This window comes from Ochotona princeps, chromosome 23 (genome assembly GCF_030435755.1).
Source record: "Ochotona princeps isolate mOchPri1 chromosome 23, mOchPri1.hap1, whole genome shotgun sequence".
Classification (NCBI taxonomy): Eukaryota; Metazoa; Chordata; class Mammalia; order Lagomorpha; family Ochotonidae; genus Ochotona; species Ochotona princeps.
In genome coordinates, this window is record NC_080854.1 from 12,227,360 (window position 1) to 12,245,198 (window position 17,839).

Below are 17,839 nucleotides of genomic sequence, written 5' to 3' on the forward strand. Positions count from 1 at the left end.
TTAAGGCTTGGCCACTGCAGGCATTTGGACAGTAGACAACCAAATGGAGCTTTGCCTGTATCTCCCCACTGCTCACATTAGAGGAGGAAAAAAAAAAAGAGAGAAAGAAACTATTTTCTTTCACTTAATTCAAAAGCCTAAAAGCAAAGCAGTACATGAGTAGCAAGAAACAAACACTAGGGGTCAGCATTGAGGCGCCACCTGCAATACTGGCAGCCCATTCAGACCCTGATTTGAGTCCCAACTGCTTCACTTCTGATGAAGTTCTCTGCTAACAACCTGAGAAAAGCAGAAGATGGTCCAAATACTTGGGCCCCTGCCACCCATGTGGGAGATACAAAACAAATTATCTTGGCTTCAGACTGGTCCAGCCATTTGGGTGATGAACTAGCAGATGGAAGATCTCTTTGTCTCTCCTCTATATAACTCTTTCAAATGGATTTTTAAAAATCGGTATTAAAAAAACTAACTTTATAATAAACTGATAACAAATGGATAATTTACAAAGGAAGATTAAGTACTCAAAAAAATAGTTCAATCCCATGGTAAAAAAAAAAAGATGACGATAGTTTTGATGATTTTTATTATATGTGCTGCCGAAGCAAGCACACCTTTGATAGTTTTAGAAATACATAAATTCTTCAATATTCTTCCCTTCAAGCACAGGTACTGACTTCCCTTCCCTCATTAATACAAGGAAATATGGGAAGGCTGGCTTCACGACTGTGTGCAACTTATGAAGCCCAATAGGTTCCAAGCTCAAGAGATGCTATGCCCTGCTACTGCTACCTTAAAATCTGTGTTAATTTTAGAACTAAGAGCCTTACTTCATTCCACACTAGTTCCAACAAATTCAATAGTCCTTACTATGGGCTAGACGTAGTGACTTGCCTCTTACGAACAGAATATAACAGAGTAACAGTAAGTTTTCAGACTATTTTGTGAAAGTTCTTATGTGCTCCCTTTTCACTTTCTCTCAACTCAGAGAAGACTATAATCACTTCCTCAGGATAATTAAACACCTTTATGGAGTGGTCCAGTCAAGCCTCCAGGTGAGTGTTACCCTGGCTGACATCCTGTCTGCAGCCTTGTAAGGATTCCAAACCAGAATGACCTTGTGTAACAATTCCCCAATTCCTAAACCCTCAGAAATGCTCATTGTTTTAAGCTACTAAATTTTAAGATAATTTGTTAGGCAGTAGTAAAGACAAAGAAACAGATCTTCCATCAATGGCTTCACTTCCAAAATGGCCCCAATGGCTGGGGCTGGGCCAATCCAAAGCCAGGAGTTTCTTCCGGATCTCCCTCCTGGATGCAGGTACTCAAACACTTGGACCATTCTCCACTGCTTTCCCAGGTATGTTAGCAGGGATGGATTGGAAGTGGATCAGCTAGGACTTGAAATTGTGCCCATATGGGATGCTGGTGCTTAGGCAGCAGCCTAAAGGCTACACTACAGCATCCGCCGCTAAAAAGCAGGTTTCTCTATTATGAAGTTACATGTAAAAATAAAAAACTGTTAGGGACACACTAAGTTCATTGTTCAACATGCAGTAAAAGTTATTAAAAATATATCAACGTATTGACTTTTTATGCTGTTATTTTTAATAAGTATATTTCTTCTACTGCTTCTTGGCCTTTTGGCTAAGATCAAGCATAACATATTTCTTCTAAGAAATAAACAGGATTTCATAACTTTTTAAGTGCACATCAAACAAAATAGCTAAAAACTAAATGAATGCCTTATTACCGAATTCTTTCAAAACAAGTGAGACTAAAAAACTCCAAAGAGAAAATTTGAGAATAGCACTTCAAACATACTTACCCAAAAGAAAATTTTCTGGCTTCCAAATAAATCTGGTTGATGAGTTCTCGAGTTGGTGCTACAATGATACACTCTGGCTCCTGTAGCTCTTTAAAACGACTGGCAGTTACTCTTTCACGCATCAGATGAGCCAATATTGGCAGGAGAAAAGCTGCCTAGGAATTAAATTGCCTAACTCACAAATTTATACTCAATTTATCCCTATCAAAAGCAACTTGTCATGCCCTTATACCCTCACCCTCCAGCTTCCTCTTTCACCTTGCTGGCAAATTTAAGGAAAGAAATGGGAATTTCAGTTCAATGAGTTCCTAATATTTAGGTTTTGATTCTCATACATACATACAACATAAAATGATCGACAAAAAACATTATCAGAAACTATATTTAAGTTTTAGTAAAGCACTCATGAATTCTAAACATTAGTATCAATCTACTTACACAGGTGAATATAGATATGATTTTCATAAAATCATTATATTTAATAATAACTCTAAGTTAGTCTTTTTGTAGTGGTAATAAAGTTATCATTCAGAATGCATGAGAAAGTGGTCCACAGGCTAAACTAAATTTGGAAATAACCATTTAGTTAACTAACCACAAAATCCTTCTCAAAGTTACACCTGGTAAGAGATGCTTTGTGCTATGGTTTTATTTGAATAAACAAAACACTTGTTAAAATCTACCTCCAAAACTCTCACCAATCACCTGCTGTATCATACAGCTCACTTATCTTTCCCTTTACATAAGTAACAGAAGCTGATCAACACCAATGGTCTGATCCTTCCATCATGGCACCAACGCAGCCTCCGAGAGCCTAGAGACTAGCGCTGGGGACTGGCATAAAGGAGCAGGTCAGGAAACTACCCCCACGTGTTTGGGTCCCAGTTGGGTGGGGGGTGTTAGGGCCCCAGGCTGGCATGTTGGTGTGCTGGCATGGTGTGTTAGGAGACTAGGCTTGTGCTCATTAGCTTGAGTCCTGGCTGGGTGAGGAGTGGGGTTCCAGGCCGGCATGTGTGCCTGAGGACTGGATCTGGGGTCCCATGTGGGCAGACAGGGCTCCAGGTGAGCATGCCACCCCACTAGAAGATGGAGCTGGTGAACCCATAAGCTTACAGGGGTATGGTCAGGGAACTGGGTATCGAATGTGTCAGAGGTAGGGGACTGCTGAGGGAGTATGTTACAGGTGAAGAATGACTTCTAGGGGACTTGTGCTGACAAGGCACAGTAATTGCAGTAAGCTAAAGTCGGGTGGTTTGGAAGAGAGAAGCCAAAGGACCTTTCTGGGTCAAACTGATGCACCCGCCCACATGAAAGACCTGAGCTGAGCCAGCTAGCATCAATAATCACTGACTACAATCTACTGGTGCACACTAAAGTTAGGGCTGGGTGCCTACCTGGCAGGGCTAGATCACAGTATCCACCAGTAAGTGTCAGAAGAGAGGACGGGTCACGTTATAGACTGGGCCATGACACTAACCAGCACACAAGAGAATTAGGTCTGGGGACAGATTCTGTGGGGGGAGATACATGGGCTCATCACTGTGGAACTGCAATATCCACTGGTTTGCTCAAAAGCTGGGGTGGGTGACAGGCTGAGCAAGGTATGACCATGGGACCCCAAGACATTCATGGGTACTGAGTTGGTAATAGGCCCAGCTGGTCCAGGTTGCAGCACACATAGGCACACCCAGGAATAGGGTGTGAGGCAGGCTGGGTTGCAACATCCACCAGCACACAGAAAGACCATGACAGAGGGGGGCAAGCCTATAGTGGGTAAGGGCTTAGCACACGCTGGTACATGTGAGATGTGGGTCTGGTGGGAGAACTTGGAGAACTCCCCTGGCAGGCCATAGCTCCCATTGGTGAACACATGAGTCAGAGCTGGGTATTGGTCAGGCCAGGCAAGGTTACTCCATTTATCATCATGTGTGGGCTAATTCTGAAAGGACAGACTAGGCAGGGCCAGCCCAAACCTTAACACCCTGACGTGTACATAAGCCAGGATGGAGTATGGGCCATGCTGAGCTAGGCTATCATACCTAATGGTCTGCATGAAAGCCAGGGAAGGGGCAGACTGGGCAGGGCTAGGTGGCAGCACCCACCAATCAGAGCTGGGATTGGAGGTGGGCCGGCCCAGGCCAGGATGCAACATCCAATGGCAAAAGCCAAGACAGGAGATGGGCTATGCCAGGCTGGATCAGAACTACTGGCACACACAATATCTGTGGTTGGAAGCAGGCTGGTCAGGGAGCTAAGGACACACCCCTGCTGGGCTGTGGTTTCCAATGGTTCTCAAGAACAAGAAGGGGGTGGTGAACTGGCCTAGCCATGGCTGTAGTATACCTTGGCATGGGTGTGGACTGTGTCTGAGATGTGCCAGACCAGGCAAGGTTCTAACACCTGCTGGTGCTTGTGAGAGCCAGGGTGGGTATAGGGTGGGCTGGGCTATATCTGGGCATCTGCTGAACCACACAAAAGCTAGGTCTGAGGGTGGACCAGGTGTATTTGGGCTGTAGCACCCAATGGTAAGGGCTGGAATGGGTGTGAGCCAGTGGGACAAGGCCACCATACCTGTCAGGACAGGAGCTGAGCCAAGTCAGGCTGGGCCAAGGACATGCCAGTGTGCAAGATCTGCCACTGGGAGTTAACCTGATAGAAAAACTTGCGGGACTTCTTTGACAGGATGCAATCCCTGCAGCACCAGAATTAAGACTGAAAGAAGCCCAGCCCAGGCCAGGTTGTAGTATCCACTGGCAGGTCAGGTCTGGGGGTGGGCCAGCCTGGGCCAATTCATAACACCCACAGGCAGAGAGGGTGCAGGTCAGGCCATGTTGGGCCTCAACACCAGCTAGTTAACACTGGTGCCAGGACTAGGGACTGGCTGGGCTGGGATAGGCTGTAGCAATCACCAGTATGAGCTGGAATTGGGAGCAGACCTGGCCAGGCCTGGCTACAGCACCTGCTGGCAAATGCTGAGGTGAAGCAGGCCATGCCAGATTGGGCTGTAACAACCACCAGCACATGTGAGATGTTGGTCGGGGGTGGAGGCGGTACAAGCCCAGTAGGGGATGAGCCTGAGAACTGGGATCAGGGGCAGACCAGGCTAGGCAGGGCTACAACACCTGTTGGCCTGCATGTGAACTGGGTTAGGGAGAGAGCCAGGCTGGGCTAAGCGACTGTCCACTGGTGCATGTGTGAGCCAGAGTGAGTACAGACTGGCCTGGCTTTGACACAGCATCAACTGTGTCAAATGGGGGCAAGTCTTATTCAGCTGGACTACAGAACCACCTGGAAAGTTCAAGATCCAGGGTTGGGAGTAGTACAGAAACTGGGGGTACCTCTCTGATGAGATGTAGCTTCCACCAGTGAGCATGAGAACTAGGGCAAGGGGTGGATCTGGCTGAATAGGTGGTAGAACCCACCAGCGTAAGTGTGGGCTGGAAAGATGGGTCAGTTGGGCTTAGCTAGGCTGCAGCACCAATTTGTGTAAACGAAACCAAAATGAGATGCAGAACAGAATGAACCAGTCTGCTGTACATATTATTATATACAGGAACCAGAGTTGGCAGGCCTGGTGGGGGTAACTCTTGGTCACTCCAAATGGACTGCAGTTCCTGTTGGCATATACGTGAGTCAAGTATGTAGTGAGCAGAGGTGGACTGGGCCACAGCATCCATTGGTTTCCATAGGACATGAGCTGGAGACAGAAGTAACCCAGCAACTGCAACTACCACTGTGTGTAGGCTGATATTGGTGATGGACTGATCAGACCTCTTACTGGCTAGCACACACAGGAGTCAGGTCTGTGGTCACTTCAGATGGGGTTTCTTTGGGAGCCCCCCACAACTGAACCACTGGACTCAGAATTCCAACCACGGGGAGAGTCACAGGATCTGCGGTCTGACTGTGGAGTGCATGTGTCAGAACTGGGCCTCCTTGGTGGCTAAGATGGAGCTGTGGAGAGCATGTCCAGATGCACATAGGATACATGGCAGTTCACTGGAGTCTACAGAAGTCATCTAGTACACCACAGCAGAGGAAGGAGGGCAGAATGAATCGGTCAACTACCCCAGCCAATTGTTGCCAGCAAGTATCTGGGCGAATGGAGATCCTAAGGTGGACTATGTCAGCCAGTGGCCCTTGGAGGGGTTTCCTCATCCTTGGAACCACGAAATCAACAGCACTTCAGAACCATCAAAACCACTTGAGCAGAATGCTTGAAGCATGTTCCACCGTGGGGAACCTGAGGTGATATCAGGTGGCCATCCCCTATCCCTGGATATTGATATGGTTGGGATATTGGGTGCGGCTTCTTCCCTTTTCTCCCCCATTCCCCCAAGTACAGGAAGAAGGACACGAAAATTGGTAATAATGGTTTCATCCACTTCCCCTTATTCCTCGACCCTTCCCACCCTAATCAGTCGTCCACATGGGCATGTATCCTTCTGAACTATGTAAACACCATCAAAAACAAGATTTTTAAAAATGAAAAAAAAAACAACCAGTGGTATGATCCTGGACTTTATGATCCTCAAATTAACCACCTCATCAAACCATGTTTAACAGAGAAACTCCTAGATTAACCATGGTACCCAGCTAATCTCATCATAGTTTTCTGGGTTTTTTTGTTTGTTTGTTTGTCTTTTTGGGTTTTTACAATTAGTGTAACCCGGGCCTGGTGCCATGGCATAACCAGTTAAGCCTTCTCCAACAGCACTACCAATCCTATGCAGACACGAGAGTCCTGGCTACTCCACTTCCCATCCAACTCCTGCTAAAGGCCTGGGAGGATGACCCAAGTGTTTGTGGCCCTGCATCCACATAGAAGCCCTGAAAGAAGTTCCTGGCTTTGGACTAACCCAGCTTTGGCCACTGAGGCCACCTGGGGAGTGAACCAATGTACGAAAAAATCTCTCTGTCTCTCTCCTCCTCTCTGCAACTCTTCCAAATAAAAATTAAATAATAAAAAAAGGAATTTGCATAACCTGAGGTCATTTAATACTAAGGAACACATGTACTACATATAGCTATTTCTCATTCTTTATCTTTTGACATCAAAACTGTTGGCTTGCATTACAGAAACATTTTTTTCCCTCTCTCAATGCACTGTAATCTCCAGAGCTTTGATCTTATATCATTTTAAAATACTACCATGTCCCAGAAAAGGATGAGGACATTTAAAAACATATTAAACATTTATAAGCTGTAACATTATTTCAGAAATAGTTCAAAATTCTCTAAGTATGCAGACTTTAATAAATCAAAAAAATCATGAATATTTATGACAGTTCATTGAAAACATACACAAAAAACAACCAATGCAGTAAAAAAAAATTTTTTTTTACTAAGAGGAAGAATATATGCCCCATCTATAGTCAACTGCCTAGGCTGTCTCGTACCTAGGCAAGTGTTACACTGCAGGGAGAAGCTGGGCCCGGCTAATGCCAAATTTGTGTTAGTGATATCAGTTTGTCAGCATAGTTTCCTTTTCTGGTTGTTTGTTTGGTTGGTTGGTTTTGTTTTTAAAAGATAAATAGGGAAGGCAGGGAACTGCTGGAACATGTCATCCCGGCTTCCCTGGCGGAGGGCTGCAGACTGCCTCAGGAAGGGAGTCTAGGGACATCCTGAGTGAGAGCACTGCAGGCATGTTTGACAGGGGAGGAATGACTTCTACGGTCTTTCATGGACCAGGTTACTGAAGCTGAGATGGGGTGGTTTAGAGGAGAGAAACTCTACCACATGTCTGGGTCAGGCCAAGGCACCCACCCACGTGGGAGACCTGGGCTGGGCTAGGTCACAGTACCCACCCACAAATGTTAGAACACGGGGTGGGCCATATCAGGCTGGGCCACAGCACCCACCAGAACATGAGAGAACCTGATCTGGCAGCAAATTCTGTAGCAGAATTGTGGGCTCACCTCTGTGCAAATGTACCATGTGATGGGGTGGTGATGGTCTGAACCAAGCTGGATCATAGAACATACGTGACACTTGTGTGAGCCAGGGATAAAAGTGGTTGTCTTGGGCCAAGCTGCAGCACCTACCAGCACATTCAATGATTGGGACTGAGGGCAGACCATACCAATGAAGGCCATGGCATCTGATGACATGTATGAATCCAGGGCTAGGATCAGGCCTGGTAGGGGAACTTGGGGAATTCTACTGGGCTGCATGCAGCTCCCACTGGTGAACAGAGAGCTGGAACTATGAACAGTCTAGACCAGGCTGGACTGCAGCACCTGTTGGCGTACAAGTAAGACAGGTCTGGGAGTAGGCCGGGCTGGGTCAGTCCATAGCACTAGCAAGACTGAGAGCCAGAACAGGGCTCAGGCCAAGTTGGGCTACAACACCTGCCAGTTCACATGAAGGCTGGATGTCAGCCAGGCTGAGCTCGGCTGCTGCACCTCTCAGCCACAGTTGGACTCCAGCAGACTAAGCCAGGCTGTAGCACCTACTTAAGATCTGGGACTGGGAGTGGGTCTGGTAGGGGAACTGAGCACTCCCTTGCTGGGCTGCAGCTCCCATTGATAATCATGAGACCCAGGGCTAGGGGCAGACCAGGCTAGTTAAGGCAGCACCACCTATCGGCATATGGATAGGCTGGATCTGGAGGTGGTGAGGCTGAGCTTAGCTGCAGCACACACAGATGTGCAAAAGAACCAGATGGCATGCAGGATGGATCAGGCTAGCAGGCAGCACATGTCAGCACACACAAAAATGAGGGCTGTAGGCAGGCCTCATGGGTACTGGGGGTTTCCCCAACCAGGCTGTGGCACCCACTGAATGATAGGCATGAAGACTGGATCTGTGGCGGGCTGAGCTGAGCTAGGCTGTAGCACCTGTCAGTTCACCTGAGAGATGGGGCTAGGGGCAGAACTGACTGGTACCTGCATCCATCTGTATATCTGTGTTGACTGGTGCAAGCGATGGACTAAACCTGACCCTGCTCTAGCTGATGCATACCAGAGTCAAGTCTGAGGTCACCCCAGGTGAGGTTTTCTTGGGGGACCTCAAAACTAGACTACTGGACTCAGACCCATCACAGGGAAAATCACAACGTATGTGGTCTGACCTTGGAATGTGTGTGTCATGACAGGGCCTCCTCAGTTGCTGATGTCTGTGCACTGGACAGCATGCCTAGAATCACATGGGGGACATGACAGCCAGCTCATACAGGTCAGCAGAGAACGTCAGGTGCCTTGTCAGAGGACGGAAAGCAAAACAGGTTGGACAATTCTCCTGGCCAAACTAAACTTTACAACATGTTTCTGGGCCTTCGGATGTACAAAGGTCAACTTGGTCAGCCAACAGACCATGGAAAGATTTTCTCAACCCTGGTACAATGAAGCCAGTGGTATCTCAGAACTATCAAAACTACTCTAAGTAACATCCTCAGAACACTCTAGGCATCATCAAATGATTGTCCCCCATTCATGGGTGCTGTTGATGTAGTATGACAGCAAGGAGTGCCCCCTACTGCTCTTGCAGACATGGGGGTGGGGGAAGAAACAAATTCCCCACCACCTTCCTCCATACCTCAGCTCTCCCCACCCTAATCGGAGACCCACATGGGCAAGCATCCCTCTCAACTATGTAAACAGTATTAAAAAAGAATTTTATGTAAAAGGACGAATATATGTGGGAAAATGACTCACGGTTTTCCCAGATCCTGTTTGAGCACAAGCCATCAAATCTCTTCCAGCAAGTATAATAGGAATGCTGTATTTCTGCACAGGAGTAAGCTTTGTATAGCCAGCTTTAGCAATGTTGTTATTCAATGTCTGACAAAGATTAGCTTCTTCAAAAGTCTAAAAGAAAAAAAGTATTAATTAAATTCCATATAGCATATGCGCATCATTGCACAAACATATTCCATTTGAACCAGTTGAAATTTTGTTAATCTAACTTTATTATCAAACTTCTACTTTTTATAACTAAAGTTACTTAACCAATATGCCTCCACTCAAAAGAAAGATCTTAGTGTAACTTAATAGAATTAAGAAATATTCCTCAGACACCAGTTCTAAAAATGTTTTCTTGACCCCTTAAAATCCGTGAAACATTCAAAACTCTGGTCAGTAATAAGGGTTCAATGTAATTACTAATAAGGACAGACGGCTCCCGACACTCCTCAGAAAATCATTCTCCTAAACCATACCTTCTCGCCTACTTAGACTGCAAACATCTTCAAATTTAGGAAAAGTATTCTTTTTTGGTAAATTCAAATAAAGTTCTCATTCTGGTTTGGAGTGTGATGGAAGCTTTTTTTTTTGATACATCAATTAATTCTATTTTAGATGGTACACACGGTTCTACATTTCCAACGTAAGACATTAGATATTGAATGTGAAGTTCCTTTGCTGATACCAACTTAAAGAAATATACTGTGCATTTAAAACCAGAGTTTGCCTCATCGTTAGTACAGAAAGAATTAATACACTGACCAGAATCGCTGGCGGTGGGTCTTGTCCAGAAACCTCCACAAGAATAGTATCATACTTGTCAAAGTTTATGCCCGTCTGATAATGTGCAAAGATGGAATCCTCATCCTCGGGTGGAGGAGGGGGTATATAGGTCACTTTTGGTCCTTGGAATTAAAATTAAAAACAAAAGTTCACATTACACAGACTACAGGAAAAAAAAAACACAAAAATCAATGAAACCAAATTTTAAAAGCTATAGCACCTCCCTCTACTTATCACAAGTCTTCACTGTTCAATTTTTTTAATTAGTCTGCTTTTAAGCATTTGGTATTTTCAGGGGTGAGTATTTGCCACAGCAGTTGAGACATCACTTGGGATACCCTGCATCTCATATCCAAGAGCCTGGGTTCAAAAGTCCTCCCTCTGCTCCCAATTCCTGCTTCCTGCTCATCTGCTAATGCACACCCTCAGAGGCAGCAAGTCATGGCTCAAGTGACTGGGTCCTTGAGACCCAGACAGGGGACCTGGGTTGAGGTCTAGGCTCTCAACTTAGTCTTGGGTCACAGAGAGAAAGAGTGTGTCTCTGCCTATCAAATAAATACAAATTTTTTTTTAATTTATTGAGATGAAATACATATTCAGGTACAACACAAAACTAACATACCTTGAGTATCACCACTTTCTTCTCCTTCAGCTTCTGACTTCCAAGAATCTTACAGGAATTCAAATAGACAAACATTTTTAAGATTGAGTGGTAAAAAAATACTCACTATAATAATCAAATATTTTATCAGAAGTAAAACTTACTCTTTCCAGAACCTGTTATCACTTCTTCATTTAAACCTTTGTAACCACCTATTTAAAAAATTACAGAGTCAGTCAAGACATAAAGCTATACATACCTTTATTTTGTCTTCAAAGATGACAATTTCTAAGAACAGACAGGTAATGTCCTCTTCTTATAAATAATAATCAACAGAATAAACAGAATCTTAAGCATTTTAAGTTTCCTTAGTATTCAAAATGCTGTCTTTGCGTTGATAAGACTCATTTTGTATCAGAATTACTTGCAGCCAAGGAATAATCCTAAATTTTAGGTGAACTGCAGTTGGATCTGTTAATTCTGTCTTGTAAACTACCTTTGTTTCAGAGATTTAGTCACCTTCTGTGTCACTGTAGGGACTGCATTAGCTTCAACAGCTTATTAAAGGAATGAGCATTTAGTCTAGCATTTAAAACACCAGTTAAGACACAAGCCTTCCCTATTGGTGTACTGAGTTTGACAGCTGGCTCCTGAGAGCTTCCTTATGCTAATGCAGACCCTGGAAGGTAACAGTGATGAATCAACTAACTGCTTTCTTGTCACCTACACGGAAGACCTAGGCTGAGTTCCTGGCGCCCAGTAGGGGTCTAGCACAGGGTAATGACACACATCCAGAGAGTGAGCCAGGCAGATGGGAGTTCTCACTCTGTCTCTAACATAAAAACAATTTTAAAACAGAAAGTGAATTAGATACATTTTAAATATGTGAGCTCTCTAGCATCTTGTCCTATATGTAGACAAGTCTTGAAATTCTCCTTTACACATGAGCGTACGAGGAGGAACTGGTTCAACAAGTCTTTAATAAACTTTTCCTACATTCAAGAATCCAAGAATCAGGGTAGGGGTGAGGGGAGAAGCAGGCTGTTACTTTGAATGTTCTCAGACAACTCATGATTATGATTGCTGAAAATCTCTTAAAGTGATTCATCAAACTATTTATTTGCTATTCAAGCATTTAATCTTCTATGACATTCAAATATTTATACTCTAAAAAATTCAGAGTAAAAAACACACATATTGAACCCTCTAAGACCAAATCAAACTATCCCATAACATGAATTTGTACAAACATATCGCAATATTAAACACCTATACAGAATTCAACTTATAATTACATTATTTAATTTAGTTATTAAGGAATTTTACATGATTTTAAGTTTGCTGATTGTAAGTGAAGTTCAGTCAACAATCTTATAAATAAATCTGTGGTATATACTGCCAAAAAAAGGATCAAAAAGAATATATGCATTTCTCTCCAAAATCAACTGTGTATTTACACTCCAAAAGGTCTCTATAAAAGTAGTAACAATTACTTTTAACTTCAAACAGTCTGAATCATAGTCTTAATCTGTTATAACAAACCAATCAGAATTTACCTCGTCCACTTCCACTGCCACTTCTGCTTTGAAACGTGTCACCATTACCTGCAAGACATTGTAAGGCAGACTATGCACAGGAAACAGCTTCTCAAGTATGGAAACCAAAATGTGCATTTCTAGCCATGTGGAATAATCACTTAAGAGTCCTTCACCCTTTTCCTTTAATTCTAGATGTAATTTAAACCTGACCATCATCTGAACATTTTAAAACAATTTTTAGAAATTTCTCTTCAAATCACACAAATTATTTCCCTCAAGTTAAAAATTTTTCTTTCAGAACAATGCAAGTTTCCATTTCCTTCCTCTAATCAAAATACAATTCACATCTCAAACTAACTAGGGGATAACAGAAGAAATAATTCATCATGCACAAACTTTGTCGATATATTTTTGTCTCGAAAGCAGAGACATGAGCCACAAGCCAAATTTAAATGTATGCATTAGTGTCACTGATCCTAATGAAAAGGATACGGGAATGATTAACATAAAGTAAGAAGTTCTATTCCTGACCTGTGGCACTTAAGGCTGATCTTCTAGAACCGTAAAAGCCACCAGAGCGCTGCATCCCTTCATCTTCATTGTTTTCATTATCTTGATTTGTAGAAAATAAAATTAGACATTATTTTCAAGAAGTTCTTAAATCTTTCACATAAAGTGGAAAAAATCAAGTTACATTGCCAGACATGAAAAATGTACATTATTGCACAAAGAACTTCTCTACAAATCAGTTCTTTCAACTACACATTACGTCTTTAGTTTTCATCAAAACCATTTTATAAAAGAAGTGAGGGTCAATTTTATGCCAAACTGATACCAGCAAAGTTAAATCTCCAAAAGCAACACACTTCACATGCATCTTTTCAACCACTTACCCTCCAAAACAGCACACACTGTTACCCGATCAAGACTGACCAGTCCTGCATGGTCATGCACTAATCTACTACACATCTGCTGAACTAGTACTACAGATTTATGTTTTTAGGTTTTCAAATTAATGATCTGTGTTGGAGACACAAGAATTCCAACAATGACTTGGACAGATGTTAACTTTGGAAAAGAATGAAGGCTGGGGCTTTTAAAGCAGAAAGCCACAGGGGTAAAGGCAGGCACTCGGGGGTGCGTAGAGCCACAGGGAAGGCCACCTACTTTGCTTACAAGGCCAGTCAAGTGAGCAAGGCTCTAAAGCCATCAACAATGAATAATATTGCACAATCAAGTCACATAAACTTCTAGAAAAATGCATATATCCAACCTTACCTATACACAACTCTATGTCTAAGAAATGTTACAACACATTTGCTTAATTTATATGACACACTGTGCTAAACCATTATCACAGAATCCTAATTAGCTGGCTTTACATAATTTTTTAAAATCATTTTCTTCTTCATAACAAAGCACACCATTTACAATCGACTACTAACTTGGACTTCCTAGGCCAAATCCAGCACGGCAACCTCGGAAACTACCTCTTCCACCTCTTCTGGGGGGACCTGAGGCTTCTGAGCCATTTCCATCTTGATAGCCTAGAATATTAAAACACAACACACAAGAACACCACAAAACAACAACAAAGAAATCATGGGAACACGGTAACCAAATTTGAGTTAAGGCTTGTATTAATATAATTCAATGACTTTAGATAAATACTTAAGGCATTAAACGGATGGTTACTAAAAATACCACATTTGACCTAAAATGTTGTTTTTCTCAATATGAACAGCTATTTTAAAAACAGCCCCCCACTGTTTACTAAAAATGAACACTAATAATTGTTCTAACTCTACTATTAACTGATTTCTGCAAGGCACAGGTGGATTAAACAAACCCAGGGGTTACATTTGCTCCCAAAAAAGTAGTCAACAGCTTACTCAAAGATGACATATTTGGACACACATTTAAGTCTAATTCCCATTATAAACATATTTTCATTGATTCAACTGAGTACCCACAGTCACTAAAAATGGTTCATTAAACTTGATTCCACCTAGGGCAGAACCAGATCAATCCAAATTCCAAGTACTAAACAGGACAGGAAATAAAGAAATTGAGTTTTCAGCTTATGAACTTGAAACTGCACCTAAAGAAAACGAGTGAAATTTACTGTGCTAGTTTTAGAAAACTATATTTTAAAAACATGCTTATAAAATGAGAAAACAAATGCAAAGTACACTCACTTACACATCTATTACCTATACTTTACAGTCCTCAACAATCTGTACCAATAGTGAGATTTACTTTTTATTCTAAATTATTTTCATTTAAGAAATTCTGTTGGGGAGGTCTATCTCTTGAAAAAGAGCTTATCTTGTGTTACTTTCATGGATATGAAACATCCATATAAGCTTGAAACATAGTAAAATGAAGCCTGCGTACCCATGATCCAGTTTTAATTAAAACGTTCCTGACATTTGCCCCGTTTCTTGTCTTGAACTCCTTTCCATCCACTTAACTATTATCCTGAATTGTCTTACACTTTCTTGCTCTTCTTTTAATTTTTAAGACATATATTTATCCATAAATAGCACATTGTTCGGTTTTATTTCAGAGCTTTGCATAACACAATCATACAGAACATCTGACGGAACTACAGAAAGTTCACAGGAAATCGACAATAAGTTTATACTAATGTAAAATAATTCAATTCAATACATACCTTCTTATTGGCAATCTACATGAACTTTTTCAAGTGCTAGTCTATTCTACATCTTTCTTTTATTCAGCTTTGGTGGTGTGTGAAACCACTGCATTCACTTTCATCATTCAGTATTTTACTGTATATGTGTACATCACTATATTATCTCCCATCTATTGTACAAGTTCTATTTCTTTTTAAACTGCTAAAGTTGAACACTTCCATTTTTTTTTCTAATGGATGTACTTAAAGCTATAAAGCTTCCTCTACAGTTGAGCAGCCTTGGCATAGCAAGTTAAATCGTCATTTGTGACACCAGCATTGCCTCTTAGAGCTCCATCTTAGAGCTCCATCTCTAACCCAGTTCCCTGCTAATGTGCCAAAAACAAACAAACAGCGGGAAATGGCCCAGTATTGGGGGACGAGATTGGAACAACCCAGCCCTGCCAGTTTTAGCCATTTAGGGGAGTGAATCAAATGATGGAACGTCTCTGTTTCTGTTTCTCCCTCTGTGCCACTGTCTTCCAAATAAATAAATAAACCTCTCTTTCCATCCAGTTCCCTGCTGCTGGCCTGGGAAAGCAGTAGAGGATGGCCTAAAGCCTTGAGATCCTGCACCCACGTGGGAGACCCAGAGAAAGCTCTTGGCTTTGTATCAGCTCAGCTTTGGTTGTTGCAGCCACTTAGGGAGTGAATCAGTGGATGGAAGATCTTCCTATCTCTCCTTCTCTCTGTATATCTTTCCAATAAAAATAAATAAATATTTAAAAAAATTATTTTCCAAGAGTTAGTATATTGTATTTCATAAGTTCTGATATGTCATGGTTATACTGTCATTAAGTACTAAATACTTCAGATTTCCATGATTATCTAAGCTGAGAAACTGTTTCCAATAAGTGATAAACTTATTTAACTAATTCCTATTTGTATTGTATTTTAGTAAGAGAACACAGTCTATGATACAATTTTATGGTACATCTAAAAAATTGGGGGGGTGGTGCTTAATAGAATGTTTTCCATGTATGCTAAAAAACTAGTTTCTAATTCTATGGCACATGATTCTAAGTAGAAATATTAAGTCAAAAGGCCTGTGCTGTGGCGAAGCAAGTAAAGCTGCCAACTATGGAACTCACAACTCATATGGGTTCTGGTTCCAAGTCCTGGCTACTCCATTTCCACTCCAGCACCCTGCCCTGCTAATGTGCCTGGGAAAACAGTAGAGGATGGCCCAAGTCCCTGGGCCCCTGAACTCACATGAAAGACCTACAATAAGCTCCTGGCTTCAAAATGGCCCGTCTTCAGCCACTGCAACTATTTGGGAAGTGAACCAGTGGATGCAAGATCTCAGTCTCTTTTTCCCTCTCCCTGTAACTTCAGCCTTTCAAATAAATAAATTTAAAACAAAAATATTAAATCAAGTGTAAAAACTGATACTAGTAACTTGTGTCTATAATCAGTAATTTCTGACCTGTAAGCCCATCAGTTTCTAGGGAAAAAGGACTAAAACCTACTAGAGTTTGCAAATTTTCTCATATGTATTTTTACTTAGTGAATTTTAGGAATACATTGTCAGATTCAAACCATGTTCAAAACCATAATGTCTTCCTGTTGGATTATTTCTTTATATGTGATAGTTTGTTGTTGTTTTTTCATTTTTAATTTCCAATTTAAGATGAAGGAACAGTGAAAGGAGCTCTCATTCACTGACTCACTCCGCAGATGCCCAGGCTAGATGGAGCTGGCAGCTGAGAACTCAATGCGTGTCTCCCACACACACGTTAGGAGCACAGGACCTTGAGCTATTCCAAGATCTGAACAGCAGGAAACTATAGACAGCAACTGGATTGGGTATCAAATCAGCTACTGCAATAAAGGATGCAGGTATATTAACCTGGGAGAAAAGCTTCCCTTTTTAAATTTTTTAAATTTCCATTTAAAAAGCACACAGATGGAAATCTTCCATCTGATTTACTTGCAAAATGTCTGCAACAGTAAGGGCTGGGCCAAGGCTGAAGATAAGAGCTGGAAACTCAAGAGCAGTTCTCCCATGTGGATTATCAGGAGCTCAAAAACCTGAGCCACCCCAGGATCTGCATTAGCAGGAAGTTGGTATCAGGAATTACAGCTGGATATCAAACTCAGGAATTTTTATGAGATGCAAGCATCTTATCCTGCATCTTAATCATGAGGTTAAATGTATATTTATGTTTTTTTAAAACAACGTATTCACTTCTAGTTCTTCAAATAGAAGAAAGAACAGACAGGTTTTCCATCCAATGGTTTATTCCCCAAATGCCCACAAGGGCTGTGTCAGACCAAAGCCTGGCCTTTTCTCTCTTTCTGTTAGTTGCTACCAATTGATGGTCTATATATTGCATCAATTTTACCACAAATATTTAGGAAACTTCCTATATTTTTATCATGTCCAACTTAAGTCTTCCTACTGGGCACTTTCTATTGAATTCACTCCATTAGTAGGTAACACACTTTATCCTTCCTCTGATTACTCTTTAATGTAACCTAAGGATCGTAAATTGGGGGGGAGGGGGCAGCGCAATGGCCCAACTGACTAATCTTCCACCTCCAAGTGAGGCATCACATATGGATGTCAATTCCTGTCCCAACTGCTCTACTTCCCACCCACTCCCTGCTTGTGGCCTGGGAAAGCACTCGAGGATGGCCCAAGTCCTTAGGACCCTGCATCTGCATGGGAGACCCAGAAGATACTCCTGGCTCCTGGCTCCAGATTAGCTC

The 17,839-nt window shown here is 42.1% G+C and overlaps 1 protein-coding gene across 2 annotated transcripts in view; it reads right to left on the reverse strand.

The window, feature by feature from the left end:
- DDX4 (DEAD-box helicase 4) overlaps positions 1-17,839 on the reverse strand; it is a 63,205-nt gene that overhangs the window by 12,100 nt on the left and 33,266 nt on the right. For both annotated transcript variants that reach the window (XM_058680190.1, XM_058680189.1), the window contains 8 exons: positions 13,875-13,976; positions 12,961-13,041; positions 12,448-12,495; positions 11,056-11,103; positions 10,913-10,960; positions 10,270-10,412; positions 9,481-9,633; positions 1,826-1,980 (listed from right to left, as the gene is read on the reverse strand). In XM_058680190.1, the coding sequence (XP_058536173.1) occupies positions 1,826-1,980; positions 9,481-9,633; positions 10,270-10,412; positions 10,913-10,960; positions 11,056-11,103; positions 12,448-12,495; positions 12,961-13,041; positions 13,875-13,976 (778 nt within the window). The remainder of the gene's footprint in view (positions 1-1,825; positions 1,981-9,480; positions 9,634-10,269; positions 10,413-10,912; positions 10,961-11,055; positions 11,104-12,447; positions 12,496-12,960; positions 13,042-13,874; positions 13,977-17,839) is intronic.